This window comes from Thalassophryne amazonica, chromosome 22 (genome assembly GCF_902500255.1).
Source record: "Thalassophryne amazonica chromosome 22, fThaAma1.1, whole genome shotgun sequence".
Classification (NCBI taxonomy): Eukaryota; Metazoa; Chordata; class Actinopteri; order Batrachoidiformes; family Batrachoididae; genus Thalassophryne; species Thalassophryne amazonica.
In genome coordinates this window covers 38683979-38701478 of record NC_047124.1, presented here as the reverse complement: position 1 = coordinate 38701478, position 17500 = coordinate 38683979, and the positions used below count along the sequence as shown (strand labels likewise).

General features: G+C 46.1%; 1 protein-coding gene and 1 long non-coding RNA gene across 2 annotated transcripts in view; one reads left to right on the top strand and one right to left on the bottom strand.

Annotated features, from left to right (window-relative positions):
- lta4h (leukotriene A4 hydrolase) overlaps positions 1–17500 on the bottom strand; it is a 90033-nt gene that overhangs the window by 22476 nt on the left and 50057 nt on the right. Inside the window, exons 8-9 of the mRNA XM_034163574.1 lie at positions 7580–7720; positions 4447–4470 (exon numbers count right to left, since the gene is read on the bottom strand). Of these exons, the coding sequence (XP_034019465.1) occupies positions 4447–4470; positions 7580–7720 (165 nt within the window). The remainder of the gene's footprint in view (positions 1–4446; positions 4471–7579; positions 7721–17500) is intronic.
- The window catches only part of LOC117504187, a 28899-nt gene continuing 14812 nt past the window's right edge, over positions 3414–17500 (top strand). The window contains exon 1 of the long non-coding RNA XR_004558739.1: positions 3414–3546. This is a non-coding gene — a long non-coding RNA (uncharacterized LOC117504187). The remainder of the gene's footprint in view (positions 3547–17500) is intronic.

Below are 17500 nucleotides of genomic sequence, written 5' to 3'. Positions count from 1 at the left end.
TTAGGCACTAATGGTAAAATTTTAATAATTTAATTAAGATATAATGTAACAATCTTCTCAGTCAAGTGGAACAACAAAAACAAATATAACAATAATAAAAATTAGAGGTCACAGAGGGTAGCTGCCATCTAGTGGTTTTTTTTGGTAGCAGCAGTGTGCGCTATTAAAATAGCAATGTGCAACATAACAAAATAATAAAAAAAATACAGTAACAGTCATGTGCAAAGTAATAGAACAATTAGAGCCATAACAAACTAAACTCTATCCTACAACAGTTGAACATAAAAAAATAAAACTTTTGGTCCCTGAGAATGACAACTGTCATTTTTCTTTAACTAAGGTATAATTTTATGTGGGGAGAAAGATGCTCCTTAAGCTACCAACAGTGTTGGGCACGTTACTTTGAAAAAGTAATTAGTTATAGTTACTAGTTACTTCTCCCAAAAAGTAACTGAGTTACTAACTGAGTTACTCCACTATAAAAGTAACTAGTTACCACTAAAAGTAACTATTGCGTTACTCGCCTCTTAGCCCCCTTCCCCCCCTTCTCAGAGTGTGTTTCATAAGCCAGATGCATAGAGAGCAGGACAGCAAAGACAAGTACATTCACAGAGCTTTGCATTTATTGCAACTCAACGCAAACTATAGACAACGGATGGACATACAGTTCTCAAAATATGTTTTTAAAAAGAAAAGTACACAATTTAACAGGCTCATTTAAACTGAATTGAAATTGTATATGGATTTGTTAAATCCAACTTAAAGTCCATAACATGCATTCATTCATCTTGCATGTATGCAATCATTTATCCAACCAGCCAACCCAGTCGTCTCACCAACAGCAAAGACCTGCACAAAGGTTTTCATTTACTGCAACTCTAACTTACCAGAATTAGTACACAACTATAGCCAACAGATGGACATAAAGTGCTTCCATTTTGTTTCTTAAAGAAAGTAAATAGCTTAACAGGACTGCTTTTTAAATTGAACTGAAAATGTTCATGCATTTGTTAAATCCAACTCTAAACATGCATGCATTCCTCTCTCCATCCATCCACCCAACCCAGTCATCTCAACATTTTAGCCCTTAAACCAGTGGTTGTATCGTAGGAGAAGCAGCTTCTCAAATTTGAGGTCAGAGAGTCTGTTCCTCTTTGGGGTGAAGACCAGCTTCCCCAGGCTAAACAGTCTCTCCACTGGAGCACTGGATGGAGTGGCAGCATTATACTTCAGGGAAATTCTCTTTATAAGAGGAAATCCATGAAGTGAGTCCATCCCTTGGGCTCCTGATTTCAAATAATCTGCGACTTGACTTTCCGCAGTAGCAGAAGTGTCGTCCTCATCATCAAAGGAGAAGAACGCATCCTCAACAGTTGAGCTGGTACATGTGGGTGGGTGTGGTGGTGCTTGTACCTTTTTGCTGGTCTTCATTTCTTAGACTTGCACGACATACCGCCAGCAGCTCTGCTTTGGCCTTGTCCTTTCTTTCTTGTGTTCGCAGCCAACGTAACTTGAACCTGGGCAGAGTCACAGCAGCCAGGAGAGCACTGTCGCTCTCCAGCACCTCTGTAAATCTTGTTTTTATCGCCTGAAATGACATAAAGCAAAGAACATATGACTGACTGTCTACACACACACACACATTATGAGTACAATATATACTCTATATTATTCATTTTCACAACGTATGGATGTATTAGACAGAAATGTAGTTCTTACCTCAACAATTGCCTCTGGAAGGTTCACAAGTATTTGGAGTCCACTCTTCAGCTCAAGGGTTTTCATCATCAAGGTCTCCAGGGTAGGTAGCAGCATGCCGTGGTAGCAGTTGTCCTCTCCCTGGAGGATATCTAGGGCGACTGTCAGCGGCTTCATCGCAATGCAATATTCCTTCAGGAGCTGATGCTCTTTTTCTGTGATTGCTTTCAAGCCGAACTTGGATGAGATGGTGTTGAGGTCGACTATGGGAATCTCACAGATCCTAGCTAAGGCTTCATAAAAATAATTCCATCTGGTACTGCAAGGCACTATCAGCTTCTTTGCAACCACATCCTCTGCAGCCACTGTGGAACAGCTGGCCTTATTCCACAAGGCTGTGCATTTTGCAGTTGCACTCCTGTAAATTGCCTTCTCTGGTCTGGAGAGAATCCACTTCTCAATGTCAGAACAAGACACAAGGTTCAGTGTGTGTGATGCACACCTGTAGTGTGGTGGTAAATTAATCACATCGTCATCCTCATCAACACGGCTTTGCAAGACATCATTCATGTCAACAAAAGTCACCTCATCATCTTCCTCATCCCCAGAGTCATCCTCCTCGACTGACTGATACCTCTTAAAAGCCTTAATGAAATTTGAGCCATTGTCAGTGACAGTTGCTGTTATTTTGTGCGAAATGCCATATGATGAGTGGATGTTGTCAAGCTCTGTGGCGATACTCTCGTGTGTATGACGGCCCTTAAACCGTCGGCATGCCAGGGCAGCTTTTTTTCGTTCCATGTTTGTTGGTGGATGTATCCAGTGTGCAGTTACACCAAGGTAGCTTTTATTGTGTGCAGTCCATATGTCTGCAGTAGCTGCCAAATATTCCAGCTGTTCAAATTCTTTTTTGAGCTCAGCATTCATTTTAACATATTCGGCATCAATGTATTTCGAAAATGTCTTTCTACAAGGCGGGCCGACGCCTCCTTTTCTCTGTATTTTCCCTATCAGAGCCCTGAAGGAGTCTGACTCCACTGTTGACATCGGCAGCATGTTCTCCACAATATATCTCCCTATCAAGTCATAGAGCTCTGTCTGCATTAGTTTTTGGGGAGCTGAAGCACAAAAATCAAGCTTTTGCTGCTTACACAGTGAGGGTCCTTCACTGTGCCCTTTGTTAGCGGACCCCACGTTAACACCAGCCCTGCTACCTGTGTCTTGGTCTTCTTGGGCCACTAGTTTAGCGGAAGCGTGAGCCGTCGACAGGTGTTTCAGTAGGTTGGAGTTGCTTACACAAGACGTGGACAAAGTTTTTGCTCGGGGACATAATGTACACTCGACGTGTACATTTTTACCTTTGACCTCAACGTGGTTAAAGTAGTGTCCGTATTTCCATCTGGCAAACGCTGTCTTCACACTTGAATCCTCCTCACTCGCCATCTCTCGCTATGCGTTGTAAACACCCTCCACTATGCATGCGCTCTAAACACCCACCCACCTAGTTTCTCTGATTGGCTGAAGACGTAATCTTACTATACCTTAGCCAATCATTATTGCTTAGGCGGTTATCTCACCCTCCCCTCCTTTGTCACTCACACACACACACACACACACACACACTGACAAGACACACACACTTGCGCCTGAGAGTCCTGTGTCTGTATGCGTGAAGTAAAAAAAAAAAAAAAAGATTATTGAGCGGCTTCAGTAACGCGCAGTAACGGGGTGTCGGTAGTGGTAACGGCGTTATAGTGACAGTCACAGTAATTAGTTAGATTAATCGTTACTGAAAAAAGTAACGGCGTTAGTAACGCCGTTTATTTCAACGCCGTTATTCCCATCACTGTTCATAGATAGGGCGAGTTTGAAGTACTGGACTTTCAATCTCCCAATCATTATTGACGTAGTGTGCTGTCACGGTAATGTAGCTCTCAGTTGCTCTTGAGGTCCAGCCATCTGTTGTTATGGCAACTAACTCTGCAGTGCTTAGACCCCTCAAAACTTTTTCTTTAGCATCTTCATACATGGAGGGCAACAATTTGGTTGTAAGATGCGATCTGCTGGGAATACTGTAGCGCGGCTCAAGTACGCTAATTAAATGTTTAAACCCAGCGTTTTCCACCACTGAATAAGGCTGCAGGTCTGCTGCTATGAATAGCCCTATAGCGTTAGTTATTGCTTTAGCGCGAGCTGAGGTCTGTGCAAGTTTCATTACAAACGAAGTTGGCTGGACCAATGATGATGTTTTTCCAGCCAAATCAACATCTTTGTGATGACGGCGAATGTGTCCAGCCATGTTCGTTGTGTTTCCCGTAGCCGGGTAAGGCACACGCGTGTAGCACATTTTGCACACTGTTGTCTTCTTGTCGACAACACGAACGCTGTCGACATAACTCACTGCGAACGCAAAATATTTCCATACTGCTGATTTAAGAGAAGCAGGAGCGGCTTCCAGCTCCAGTAAGGCGTCCTTATCTGCACTTGCCATGGTGACATACTCTGCAGGTTAGCAAACTAGCGGCGTCAGCTACAGTGTACTGCGTCGCGTGCGTGCTTGCGCAGCTTAGGGGGCGGGATCGTCGATCCCCTTTTTGACTTCGAGGCTCGAGACCATGACGTAATTTCGATCGATTTCGATGAAATATCGAAATCGTGACACCCCTAATATATATATATATATATATATATATATATACACACACACGCATATATATGACATGAACACAAGAGAAGCTTTGTACTCACATTGGACAGAGACTTGTCTCCTGCCTGCAACATCAGACACACAGAGAGAGAACAATTAATGACAAATTAATGATGAGGGGAGGTGATGGTCTAGTGGTTAAGCGTTGGGTGTGAGACCAGAGGATCCTCGGTTCAAATCCCAGCCTGACTGGAAAATCACTAAGGGCCCTTGGGCAAGGTCCTTAATCCCCTAGTTGCTCCTGGTGTGTAGTGGGCACCTTGTACAGCAGCAGCTTGACATTAGGGTGAATGTGAGGCATTATTGTAAAGCATTTTCAGTGTCCAATGCAGATGGAAAAGCACGATATAAATGCAGTCCTTTTACGAACGGGACCAACGGAAGACAGACAGTGGACACTTCTTAGATCACTGTAGACAGTTTTAGATTTTAGCTCTGTAAAGATTAATTTATGACTTCATGAATCATCAAAACATGGTCACAGGGACACTGAGATGTCCACAAGACCTCCAGTCAAAAGTCCTCGAGTCAAACAGACTGACAGAGGTCATTGCAATCAAATTCTCAGAACGTCCTTGAAAATCTACAAACTCTTAAACTTTGTCTTCCAAAGGACCTCCGGTATGGTATTTAGAGAGTAGGCGTGTGTTCTGCTCGCTCCGCTGTACTATTTCATTTTTGCCTTGTAAACTCGTACTTTTTGTCTGGAATCCCCGTTTTATTTTTCCTATTTTCCTCTTTCTGATCACCTGAAAAAATGTCCAAGTGGCTTAGTGGTTAGCAAGAAGGCCATGGGATCGCTTCCCGTCCTTTCTGTGTGGAGTTTACATGTTCTCTCCGTGTCTGTGTGGGTTTCCTCCAGTTTCCTTCCACAATCAAAAATCTGTTTATTTAGGGTCTGCTCCTTTCTCTGCCCGACCAAGGCAGCGTCTCTTCATCTGGAGTTGGTCCCTGGGTGCCAGACGGTGGCTCCTCACTGCCCCTAGTGGTTGGATTGTGTCTAACTGTAATTAAGACGGTTAAATGCAGAGGACAGATTTAGTTGTATGTGTGTAGAATGACAATAAAGGCTGATATTCTGCTGAAGACCACAGGGCTGAGCCGTCGGCGCACCTGAAGCCTTCTTTTGAAAGTTTGTTCTCCAAGATAGACAGTGTCCAGTCTGCAGTGCGAAGGTATATACATTGATTCTCTTGAATCTGTGCACACTAATTTTGACCAGCTCAGGGCCGAACACTCTGTACTCTGAAAAGACGAGTGGTTAAAATCCAAGATAGCAGACCTGGAAGGACGCAGCAGACGCCAGAATGTTCGGATTGTAGGTTTTTACCTGAAGCTACTGAGGTTCTGCACCCTTCTGGTTTTTCTCCCAACTCCTCGGCGATGTTTATGGAACAGAGGAGCTCGCTTCACTGCTGGAATTGGGCAGGGTGCACCGGAGTTTAGCTCCTAAACCGGATCACGGAGGAAAGCCCCGACCAGTTATCCTGTGCTTTCATCACTTCCAAATGAAAGATTTGGTGATTTCTGAGGCACGTAAGAGGAGTGACCTGATCTACAATGGACATCCCAAATATTTTCCTATAGATTTTTTTTTTTTTTAATAATGGCTCTTTAATATAAAAAAAATTCATAATTCTGAACATCTTCCAGTTACTCTCTCAGATCATGCTCCTTTGGCTCTTGATATTGCTTTGTCTCCTCACCATACATCTGGACCTCCTTGGAGATTAAACCCCTTGCAACTCCCTGATTCTACCTTCTGTGAGGATATTTCATCTTCTATCGATACCTTTTTGATGTTGAGGAGGGAGGCTGAGCAGGTCTTACTCCAGTCTCGTGGTAACTCTCATGAATATGGTGATAAAGCTACTCTCTTATTGGCCCACCATCTTAGGCGGCAGGCTGCCACCTGCCAAATTGTACAAATAAAAAAATACATCAGGTACTTTGACATCTGACCCAACTGAATTTAATTCTGTTCTTACATCATTTTATGCCACTCTCCCAACTCTGAAAATACGTATGCACCAATTCTTTGATGACCTAGAAATCCCTGCAGTTGATACTTTAAAAGCAGTCAAAGTTGATGATCCCCTTAATCTGGAAGAGATTTTATCCTCCATTAAATCATTACAGTCAGGCAAATCCCCGGGCCCTGATGGAGTCCCTTCTGATTTTTCTAAGAAGTTTCATATGAAATTAGCCTTGTTACTTTTGTTCATTTTGAGGAATCATTGGAACAGGGTTCTCTCCCCACAACGCTGAGACAGGCCTCCATTTCATTACTGTTCAACAGAAAAAAGATCAGATGCTTCTTATAGACTTATTAGCCTTCTTAATGTAGATGTAAAAGTTTTGGCCAAAGTGTTAGCATCCCGTATAGATGGAATCCTCCCTCCTATTATATCAAATGAACAGACTGGTTTTTATCCAAGGAAGGCATTCCTTTTTAATATATGTCCCCTTTTCAATATACTGTACTGCAAACACCATAGTAATCTCCGTGAAGTGGTAATTTCATTGGATGCTGAAAAGGCATTTGATAGAGTGCACTGGGAGTACCTTTTCACAGTCCTGAAGAAATCTGGTTTTGGCGATAGATTTATTTCTTGGATTCGTCTCTTGTATACATCCCCCCTCAGCTTCTGTCTGTACTAATAATGTAAATTCCAACTATTTTACACAGAGAACACAGCTTAGGGTTGCTCTGTATGCAGATAACTTACTTTTATATGCCACAAATCCAACTAGTCAATTAACATCTATTAAGGCAGGACTCCATGATAATAGGTGTCACACACCATTTTTTTTTGTTATTATTATTTTGTAGGGCCTATGATTTTGGACGTTTTTTGAAAAAAAAAAGATGTTGTTTGGTTTTGGAAAAAGGAAATACAAATAAATATTAAAAAAAAGAAGCTATCTTCACCACAGTCTGACTGCAAGCCGACGTCTGTCCTCATGCAAGAACTGCTCGTACCTACAGATTGATTTGTAAATACTGTCTATGAGTGAGTTTAAAGAACTTCCTGCATTTCTGAGTTTTTACAAGACAAAAAAGAAAATTTACAAGTTGTCCACATGTGTAACAGCAGTCGGCTGCCATCACATATCAGTAAAGAGTTTTGGGTTCGTGTGCAAAGGCGTCTGTAGGTGAAGGTGCATCTGTACCAGCAGAGTGGGCGTGGCATAGGTCAGGCAGGGGTTCTCCATGCCTCCGTAGGGAAAAGATGGTGGCAGAACCAGGATGTCATACTGACCCCAAACATAGGGACCCACCAGGTCCTCAGCAGTTTTCAGCATGGCCTCTGTCTGAAAACAACAGTTGAAATTAGCTGTGGGTGATGCAGTAAAAAGAAGGTTCTTATTTTCATTCAGTCAGCAGCATGGTCAAAATTTTACCCTGTTGGAAAAAAAATACACCGTAAAAGACCATTTAAAAAAAAAAAAAATTATTTTTACATGTCAAAGGCATCCCACATTATCCATCACAGCCACTACAAAACCAGAAGATCTGAATGCACTTCTTCAGACAGCCATAACTGCAACAGAGGAGGAAGGCTAGGCTAAGGTAAGGCTAAGTGTATAATCAGTTATTTTACAGTTTATTTAGATTTTGTTGCTGTAAACCCCTCCTTGTGCAGTGGAAGCAGTCATCTAACCCTAACAGAAATATTCTCAAGGAAGCTTTTTTTTTTAAAACATAGTTCAGAGATTAATCTTTGTAAACACATTCTAATGTTGGAGCTCGTTTGGTTGCAGCCGTTCATGGCTGAAACATATGGGTGCAAGAAAAGATGGAAACGTTCTACAGATGTCCAGCACTGAAGCAGATGGGACACCTCCAAAAAACATTCAGGGATGTGAGGGACATGTTTCATTTGACAAATGATGCTCCAGTTTCAGACTGACAAATTCAACATGAAGTCAAACCACATTAAACACACTGTTCAACTGTGTCAAACTGACTGACAATCAACAGGGGGCAGCATAACACTGCTAATGAGATCAAACAATTGAACCATAGCTAGATCATCACCAGCAGAACTGGTCTTGCTCTGCCAGCTCTTCCCTCTCAGCATCCGTCACAGAATGTCCCCTCCACAGTCCAACACAAGAAGCACTTTCAATGCCTTAAATCCCACCTTCACCTTGCCGGACCGGAACCGTAGCAGGCACAGGGCAATATGGGAGGTTATGACATTGACTACAACCCCAATTCCAATGAAGTTGGGACGTTGTGTAAAATGTAAATAAAACTAAATACAATGATTTTCAAATCCTCTTCAACCTATATTCAATTGAATACACCACAGAGACAAGATATTTAATGTTCAAACTGATAAACTTTATTGTTTTTGTGCAAATATTTGCTCATTTTTAAATGGATGCCTGCAACATGTTTCTAAAAAGCTGGGACAGTGGTATGTTTCCCACTGTGTTACATCACCTTTCCTTCTAACAACACTCAATAAGCGTTTGGGAACTGAGGACACTAACCACCAATCTCAATTCTCTTTTGTACCCCTTCCCCTTGGCCCTACCCTTACGCCTACCCCTTTAAAACAAGGGGTAAGGTGAAGGGGTACACCTCTAGTCCTATGAATTGAGACACCCCTCCGCCATAGGAGAAAAAAAAAAACCTGCCCGTGTCAAACTGCCGTCTTCACTGTTTGTTAACATGACAACTGAAACGCAACTTGTTGCAGTCGCCTGTTTGCTCTTTTTATTTTCTCGCCTTTCTGTGTAAATGCAAAGAAATAGAAGTCGCAGATTTCTTCAACACATCACAATCATGTCATGTTAATTAATGTAGTTAATTTGTAATTTATAGTAATAAATAGTATAATTAATTAATTAGTAATTGATTAATGTTAATACTAATAATAATCAATAATAGTAATTTAGTAATAGTAAGTATTTTTGATTAATCATTAATTGATTGATTAGTAATGAATTAGTAATTAAAATAATTAAACACTTGAAATATATCAGTCTGTGTGTAATGAATGTCTACATGATACAAGTTTGACTTTTTGAATGAATGACAAATAAATCCACCTTTTCATGATATTCTAATTATATGTCCAGCACCTGTATGTATGTTCTGGGCTGCATCTAGTTCTCTTCACCTGATTTTTTTTTTTCAAATTCTCCCATTTTTTACATCCAGCCCTATTTCCTTTAGAAATGTCCTTGACAGATAATATCAGTCTGTCAGGACGTCAGGTTGTGTGTTACACATGTACATGTGTGTGTAGATATTTTCCAACATTGATGAAACTTCTCCTCATTTTCTGCCTCATTTTCTTATTAGGAGTCGAGTGTGTTCAGGGCTCCTGTTTGTTTACTAAATACACACACATGTTACAGACCTTGAAATCCAACAGCAGGAGGCGCTATTATCCAAAGATTAATGAACATACAAATTAACCTGCTTATCCTTTATCATGATTTTCTCCGTTGTGAGATATAAAAGTGTCTTATCGTAGCGTTCGTGTGTATGTGCATTATAACGCCTCAGCACACGAGCGAAGTTACGATATTCTTCAGAACGACAATATACACAACATGCATCCAGCAGCAGACATGTTGCTGTCATAGACAACTGCCTGTAAAGTTTTATGGCAAGTTATAACTTTCTAAACAGTGTAATTTGTAATGAAAGCCGCTTCATTTGTGCAGCTCTTTCGGCGCCATGTTTGTTTCTATGGAGACAGCGGTAAGCTCCTCCTACCCCTCAAAACGGAGAGTGCATCCAGATTCACTCCAAACGGAGGGGTTTGAAGCCATCCACCTTCCCCTCCACCTCACTCCAAAAGGAGAATTGAGACACCCCTCTGTCTGTCGTGCCCGCGCAAAACGGAGGGGAAGGGGTAAGAGGAAGGGCCGAGGGGTAGAATTGAAATTCAGCCTAAATGTGAGTGTCATGATTGGGTATAAAAGGAGCATCCCCAAAAGTCTCAGCCGTACACAAGCAAAGATGGGGTGAGGATCACCACTTTGTGAACAACTGCATGAAAAAATAGTCCAACAGTTTAAGAACAATGTTTCTCAATGTTCAATTGCAAGGAATTTATGGATTCCATCATCTACAGTCCATACTATAATCAGAAGATTCAGAGAATCTGGAGAACTTTCTACACGTAAGCGGCAAGGCCGAAAACCAACATTGAATGCCCGTGACCTTCGATCCCTCAGGCGGCACTGCATTAAAAACCAACATCATTGTGTAAAGGATCTTACCGCGTGGGCTCAGGAACACTTCAGAAAACCATTGTCAGGTAACACAGTTTGTCGCTACCATGCAAAGTGAAAGCCAAACATCAACAACATCCAGAAACACCGCCGCCTTCTCTGGGCCCGAGCTCATTTAAAATGGACAGACACAAAGTGGAAAAGTGTGCTGTGGTCTGATGAGTCCAGATTTCAAATTTTTTTTGGAAATCATGGACGTCGTGTCATCTGGACAAAAGAAGAAAAAGACCATCCAGATTGTTACCATCTGTGATGGTATGGGGATGTGTTAGTGCCCATGGCATGGACAACTTACACATCTGTCATGGTATGGGGGTGTGTTAGTGCCCATGGCATGGACAACTTACACATCTGTGATGGCACCATCAATGCTGAAAGGTACATCCAGGTTTTGGAGCAACACATGCTGCCATCCAAGCAACGTCTTTTTCAGGGACGTCCCTGCTTATTTCAGCAAGACAATGCCAAGCCACATTCTGCACGTGTTACAACAGCGTGGCTTCATAGTAAAAGAGTGCGGGTACTAGACTGGCCTGCCTGCAGTCCAGACCTGTCACCCACTGAAAATGTGTGGCGCATTATGAAGCGCAAAATACGACAACAGAGACCCCGGACTGTTGAACAACTGAAGTCGTACATCAAGCAAGAATGGGAAAGAATTCCACCTACAAAGCTTCAACAATTAGTGTCCTCAGTTCCCAAACACTTATTGAGTGTTGTTAGAAGGAAAGGTGATGTAACACAGTGGGAAACATACCACTGTCCCAGCTTTTTGGAAACCTGTTGCAGGCATCCATTTCAAAATGAGCAAATATTTGCACAAAAACAACAAAGTTTATCAGTTTGAACATTAAATATCTTGTCTTTGTGGTGTATTTAATTGAATATAGGTTGAAGAGGATTTGAAAATCATTGGATTCTGTTTTTATTGACATTTCACACAATGTCCCAACTTCATTGGAATTGGGGTTGTACACACTTTGTCCTCAGCTCTTAATGTTAAAGATTCTTTGTGTGGGTGGATCAAGATGTGTGCTGACCCTGTCTGTGAAAAGCGCAAGGCTGTAACAGGCTGCGTGAGTGTGAAGCTGTAGCAGGAGCTACAATCTCTCAGTGAGGCCTTTTTTTAAAAGCCTGTGAGTGCAGCACCTCCATGACATGAAACCACACTTGTGTAAACTCGCCAATTAATCCGTGGCTCATAAACGTGCCGAACTGCGTGGGGTGGTCGGTACGGATGTCCATGTATACACACACATATATATATATATATATATATATATATATATATATATATATATATATATATATATATATATATATATATATATATATATATATATATATAAGGTCTGTGAGAAAAGTATCCGACCTTATTATTTTTTTCAAAACCCATATGGATTTGAATCACGTGTGATTACATCAGACATGCTTGAACCCTCGTGGGCATGCGAGAGTTTTTTCACGCCTGTCGGTTACGTCATTCGCCTGTGGGCAGTCTTTGAGTGAGGAGTCGCCCACCCTCTCGTTGTTTTTTCATTGTTTAGGAATGGCTCAGAGACTGCTGCTTTGTTTGATCAAAATTTTTTCAAAAAACTGTAAGGCACAACTGAGTGGACACCATTCGATAAATTCAGCTGGTTTTCGGTAAAAGTTTTAACGGCTGATGAGAGATTTTGGTCTGGTAGTGTCGCTTTAAGGACGGCCCATGGCGCCTGACGGCGATCTGCGCTTCAAGGCGGCAGTGTCTCGCCGTTTCAAGTTGAAAACTTCCACATTTCAGGCTCTGTTGACCCAGTAAGTCGTCAGAGAACAGAGAACTTTCAGAAGAAGTCGGCATGAGGAGTTTATTCGGACATTCCATTGTTAACGGACATTTTGTAATGAAAGAACGTGTGGGCAGAGTCGCATGTCGGGCCGGACCCGACCGCGGGGGGTCGCGACAGGAAAAACACCTCCGTTGGAAACCTTAACGGACAAGTTGGAACATGCCCAAGCTGTTAAACAATTTCTCAGTTACTCACTTGTTGAAAGCCATCAAAAGCCGCCTGAATTTTACAAATGGTTTTCAACACGGAGGTGTTTTTCCTGTCGCGGCGCAGACGGATTTGCGGCGTTGTCACGGAAACGACTCGGCGAATTTGCGCGCACGTCTTTCATTAAAAAATGTCCTTAAACAGTGGAATGTCCGCATAAATGTTGTGAAAGTGTAGTGACACGGACCCACAACAGGGGGCGCAAATGAACGGTCAATAGATGAGCCAAAAAAGTAACAATTTAATGTTGTGAAGGTGCACAATGAATACACAGACAATCTCAGAATCTGATAACAGTCAATCCACAAAGGTGACGTGTGGGCAGGCTCGAGGATAGAAGACGTCTGTCCTGAGAAGAGCCGGAACCACACGATTTCCGCCGCCACCGAACCTGGTGAATACTGGAGCCGCCAAGTCCCGAATTCCCAGGTGATCACCGTCCCCGACTGTCGGATCTGGTACTGCTGGCGAAGAGCAAAGACAGTCAAGTGTGGGTGTGTGTACACCCCGTAACAACAACGGTGGGAATGCCACCTCCACCTCTAACACACACTCGTGCAGCGTCTGTTTAACCACTTATCTGACGGGACGTAGGACGAAACAGTCGTGACCCACGCCGGTCCTCTGGTTGACAGCTGCAACACAATAGCTCTTGGAATCAATTAATACAGGCAGAGAAAGTTACCTGCATAGAGGTACGATATCTCGGCAACGAGGTGGAGATGACGTCTGGTCTTTATGGAGTGAGATGATGTAGATGGGTGACAGCTGTCAAGAGATAATGAGTGACAGCTGTCACCCCCGGCGGTGTCTGTGGCGGCAGCGCCCTCTCGTGCCTGAAGCCCGCACTTCAGGCAGGGCGCCCTCTGGTGGTGGGCCAGCAGTACCTCCTCTTCTGGTGGCCCACACAACAGGACCCCCCCCTCAACGGGCGCCTCCTGGCGCACGACCAGGCTTATCCGGGTGGCGGCGGTAGAAATCGGCCAGGAGGGCCGGATCCAGGATGAAGCTCCTCTTCACCCAGGAGCGTTCTTCGGGTCCATACCCCTCCCAGTCCACCAAATACTGGAACCCCCGTCCCATCCGACGGACGTCCAGGAGCCAGCGCACCGTCCAAGCCGGCTCCCCGTCGATGATCCGAGCAGGAGGCGGCGCCAGTCCGGGAGCACAGAGGGGTGAGGTGTGGTGAGGTTTGATCCTGGAAACATGAAAGACCGGGTGGATCCGCAGTGAAGCCGGGAGTTGGAGCTTCACTTCGGCAGGACTGAGGACTTTGAGGATTTTGCATGGTCCGATATATCTGTGCTTGAGTTTCGGGGAGTCCACCTGGAGGGGGATGTCCTTCGTGGATAGCCACACCTCCTGCCCAGGCTGGTAAGCAGGGGCCGGGGATCGCCGGCGGTCTGCATGGGTCTTCGCCCTCGTCCGGGCCTTCAACAAGGCAGAACGGGCGGAGCGCCACACCCGACGGCACTTGCGCAGGTGGGCCTGGACCGAGGGCACACCGACCTCTCCCTCCACCACGGGAAACAACGGGGGCTGATACCCCAAACACACCTCAAATGGGGAGAGGCCGGTGACAGAGGACACCTGGCTGTTATGCGCATACTCGATCCAGGCCAGATGTTCACTCCAGGCCGTCGGGTGTGCGGACGTCACACAGCGCAGGGCTTGCTCCAATTCCTGATTGGCCCGTTCTGCCTGTCCATTGGTCTGCGGGTGATACCCAGACGAGAGGCTCACAGTGGCCCCCAGTTCCCGGCAGAAGCTCCTCCAGACGTGTGAGGAGAACTGGGGACCACGATCAGAGACGATGTCGGTGGGTATCCCATGCAGACGGACGACGTGGTGGACCAGGAGGTCTGCTGTCTCCTGGACTGTTGGGAGCTTCGGGAGGGCCACGAAGTGGGCCGCCTTGGAGAATCGGTCCACTATCGTGAAGATGGTGGTGTTGCCCTGGGACGGCGGGAGGCCCGTGACGAAATCCAGGCCAATATGGGACCAGGGGCGATGAGGCACAGGAAGCGGCTGGAGAAGTCCTTGGGACCTTTTGTGGTCTGCCTTGCCCCTGACACAGGTGGTGCAGGCCTGGATGTACTCCCGGACGTCGGCCTCCATAGACGCCCACCAGAAGCGCTGCCGGACAACTGCCACGGTCCTTCGCACCCCTGGATGACAGGAGAGCTTGGAACCGTGACAGAAGTCCAAGACTGCAGCTCTGGCCTCTGGTGGGACGTACAGACGGTTCTTCGGACCAGTTCCGGGGTCCGGGCTCCGTGCCAGGGCCTCCCGGACGATCTTCTCCACGTCCCAGGTGAGGGTGAGGCCACGATAGTGGACTCAGGCAGGATGGGCTCCGGTGGATCCGACAGTGCAGTTTTGACCTCCTCTTCGTGTACCCGGGACAAGGCATCCGACCTCTGGTTCTTAGTCCCGGGGCGATAGGTGATCCGGAAGTCAAAACGTCCGAAGAACAGTGACCAGCGGGCTTGCCTGGGGTTCAGCCGTTTGGCGGTCCTGATATACTCCAGGTTCCGATGGTCAGTGAAAACCGTGAACGGCACAGACGCTCCCTCCAACAGGTGTCTCCACTCCTCAAGAGCCTCTTTCACCGCAAGGAGTTCTCGATTGCCGACGTCATAGTTCCGTTCAGCCGGGGTCAACCTGCGAGAAAAGTAGGCACACGGGTGAAGAACCTTATCGGTCTCTCCGCTCTGGGATAGCACGGCTCCTATCCCTGAGTCAGAGGCGTCCACTTCAACCACGAACTGGCGGCTAGGGTCGGGCTGCACCAAAACTGGCACAGTAGAGAACCATCGTTTCAACTCCTTGAACGCAGCTTCGCACCGATCCGACCAGGTGAAGGGGACTTTTGGAGAGGTCAGGGCTGTCAGGGGGCTAACTACCTGACTGTAGCCCTTAATGAACCTCCTATAGAAATTAGCGAAGCCGAGGAACTGTTGTAGCTTCCTACGGCTTGTTGGTTGGGGCCAATCTCTCACCGCCGCAACCTTGGCCGGATCAGGGGCGACGGAGTTAGAGGAGATGATAAACCCCAGGAAGGACAAAGACGTGTGGTGGAACTCGCACTTCTCGCCCTTCACAAACAGCCGGTTCTCTAACAACCGCTGCAGGACCTGACGTACATGCTGGACATGGGTCTCCGGATCCGGAGAAAAGATGAGAATATCGTCCAGATATACGAAGACGAATCGGTGCAGGAAGTCCCGCAAGACGTCATTTACCAAAGCTTGGAACGTCGCGGGGGCGTTAGTGAGGCCGAACCGCATGACCAGGTACTCAAAGTGACCTAACGGGGTGTTAAATGCCGTCTTCCATTCGTCTCCCTTCCGGATCCGAACCAGGTGATACGCATTTCCAAGATCCAACATAGTAAAGATTTTGGCTCCATGCAGGGGGGTGAACACGGAATCCAACAATGGCAACGGGTATCGGTTGCGAACCGTAATCTCATTCAGCCCCCCGTAATCAATGCATGGACGGAGTCCGCCATCTTTCTTGCCCACAAAAAAGAAACCTGCACCCATCGGGGAGGTGGAGTTCCGGATCAGCCCGGCAGCTAATGAGTCCCGGATGTAGGTCTCCATTGATTCGCGCTCAGGTCGTGAGAGGTTGTACAGCCTGCTGGACGGGAACTCAGCGCCTGGAACCAAATCAATGGCACAATCGTACGGACGGTGCGGGGGAAGGGTGAGTGCCAGATCCTTGCTGAAGACGTCAGCAAGGTCATGGTACTCAACCGGCACCGCCGTCAGATTGGGAGGGACTTTGACCTCCTCCTTAGCATGTAAACCGGGAGGAACCGAGGATCCTAAACACACCCGATGGCAGGTTTCGCCCCACTGAACCACCACCCCAGACGGCCAATCAATCCGGGGATTGTGCTTCAGCATCCATGGGAAGCCCAAAATCACGCGGGAGGTAGAAGGAGTTACAAAAAACTCAGTCTCCTCCCGATGGTTTCCAGACACCACCAGAGTTACTGGTTGTGTCTTGTGTGTGATTAAAGGGAGGAGGGTGCCATCTAGTGCCCACACCTGCAATGGTGAAGGAAGCGCCACCAGAGGGAGCCCTACCTCCCTTGCCCATCTGCTGTCTAGCAAATTCCCTTCTGACCCCGTGTCCACCAGTGCTGGGGCTTGAAGGGTTAAATCCCCGCTCAGGATTGTAACTGGGAGTCGTGTGGCAATCTGTGTGTGTCCCACGTGAATGTCGTGACCCCCTCTTAGCCCAGTCTCTAAGGGCGGTTGTTGTCGTTGTGGCCGTTTGGGGCAGTTTTTCTGTATGTGCTCCTTTGAGCTGCAGAGAAAACACTCCCCGCGGACCAGCCTCCTCATTTTGGCCCTGTGCGTTTCCCTAACAACGTCAGCAGGGGGAGCTGTTGCCCCACGGAGCGCTGCGGCTGTGGAGCGTGGGGAGGGCGGCCCCTTTTCGAACCCAGAAGGGAGAGGGACGGCGCGTATCCAGCCACGTCCTTCGCCTCGCTCCCAACGGCGCTCCTCCAACCGATTGTCTAACCGTATAACGAGATCGATAAGCCCATCTAAATCCCGCGGTTCTTCCTTAGCTACCAGATGCTCCTTCAGGACTGATGACAGTCCGTTTATGAAGGTGGCGCGGAGCGCAACGTTATTCCAGCCGGACCTCGCAGCCGCGATGCGGAAGTCGACTGCATATTCGGCTGCGCACTGGCGCCCCTGTCGCATTGACAGCAGCATTGTTGAAGCGGTCTCTCCTCTGTTAGGGTGATCAAACACTGTTCTGAACTCCCCCACAA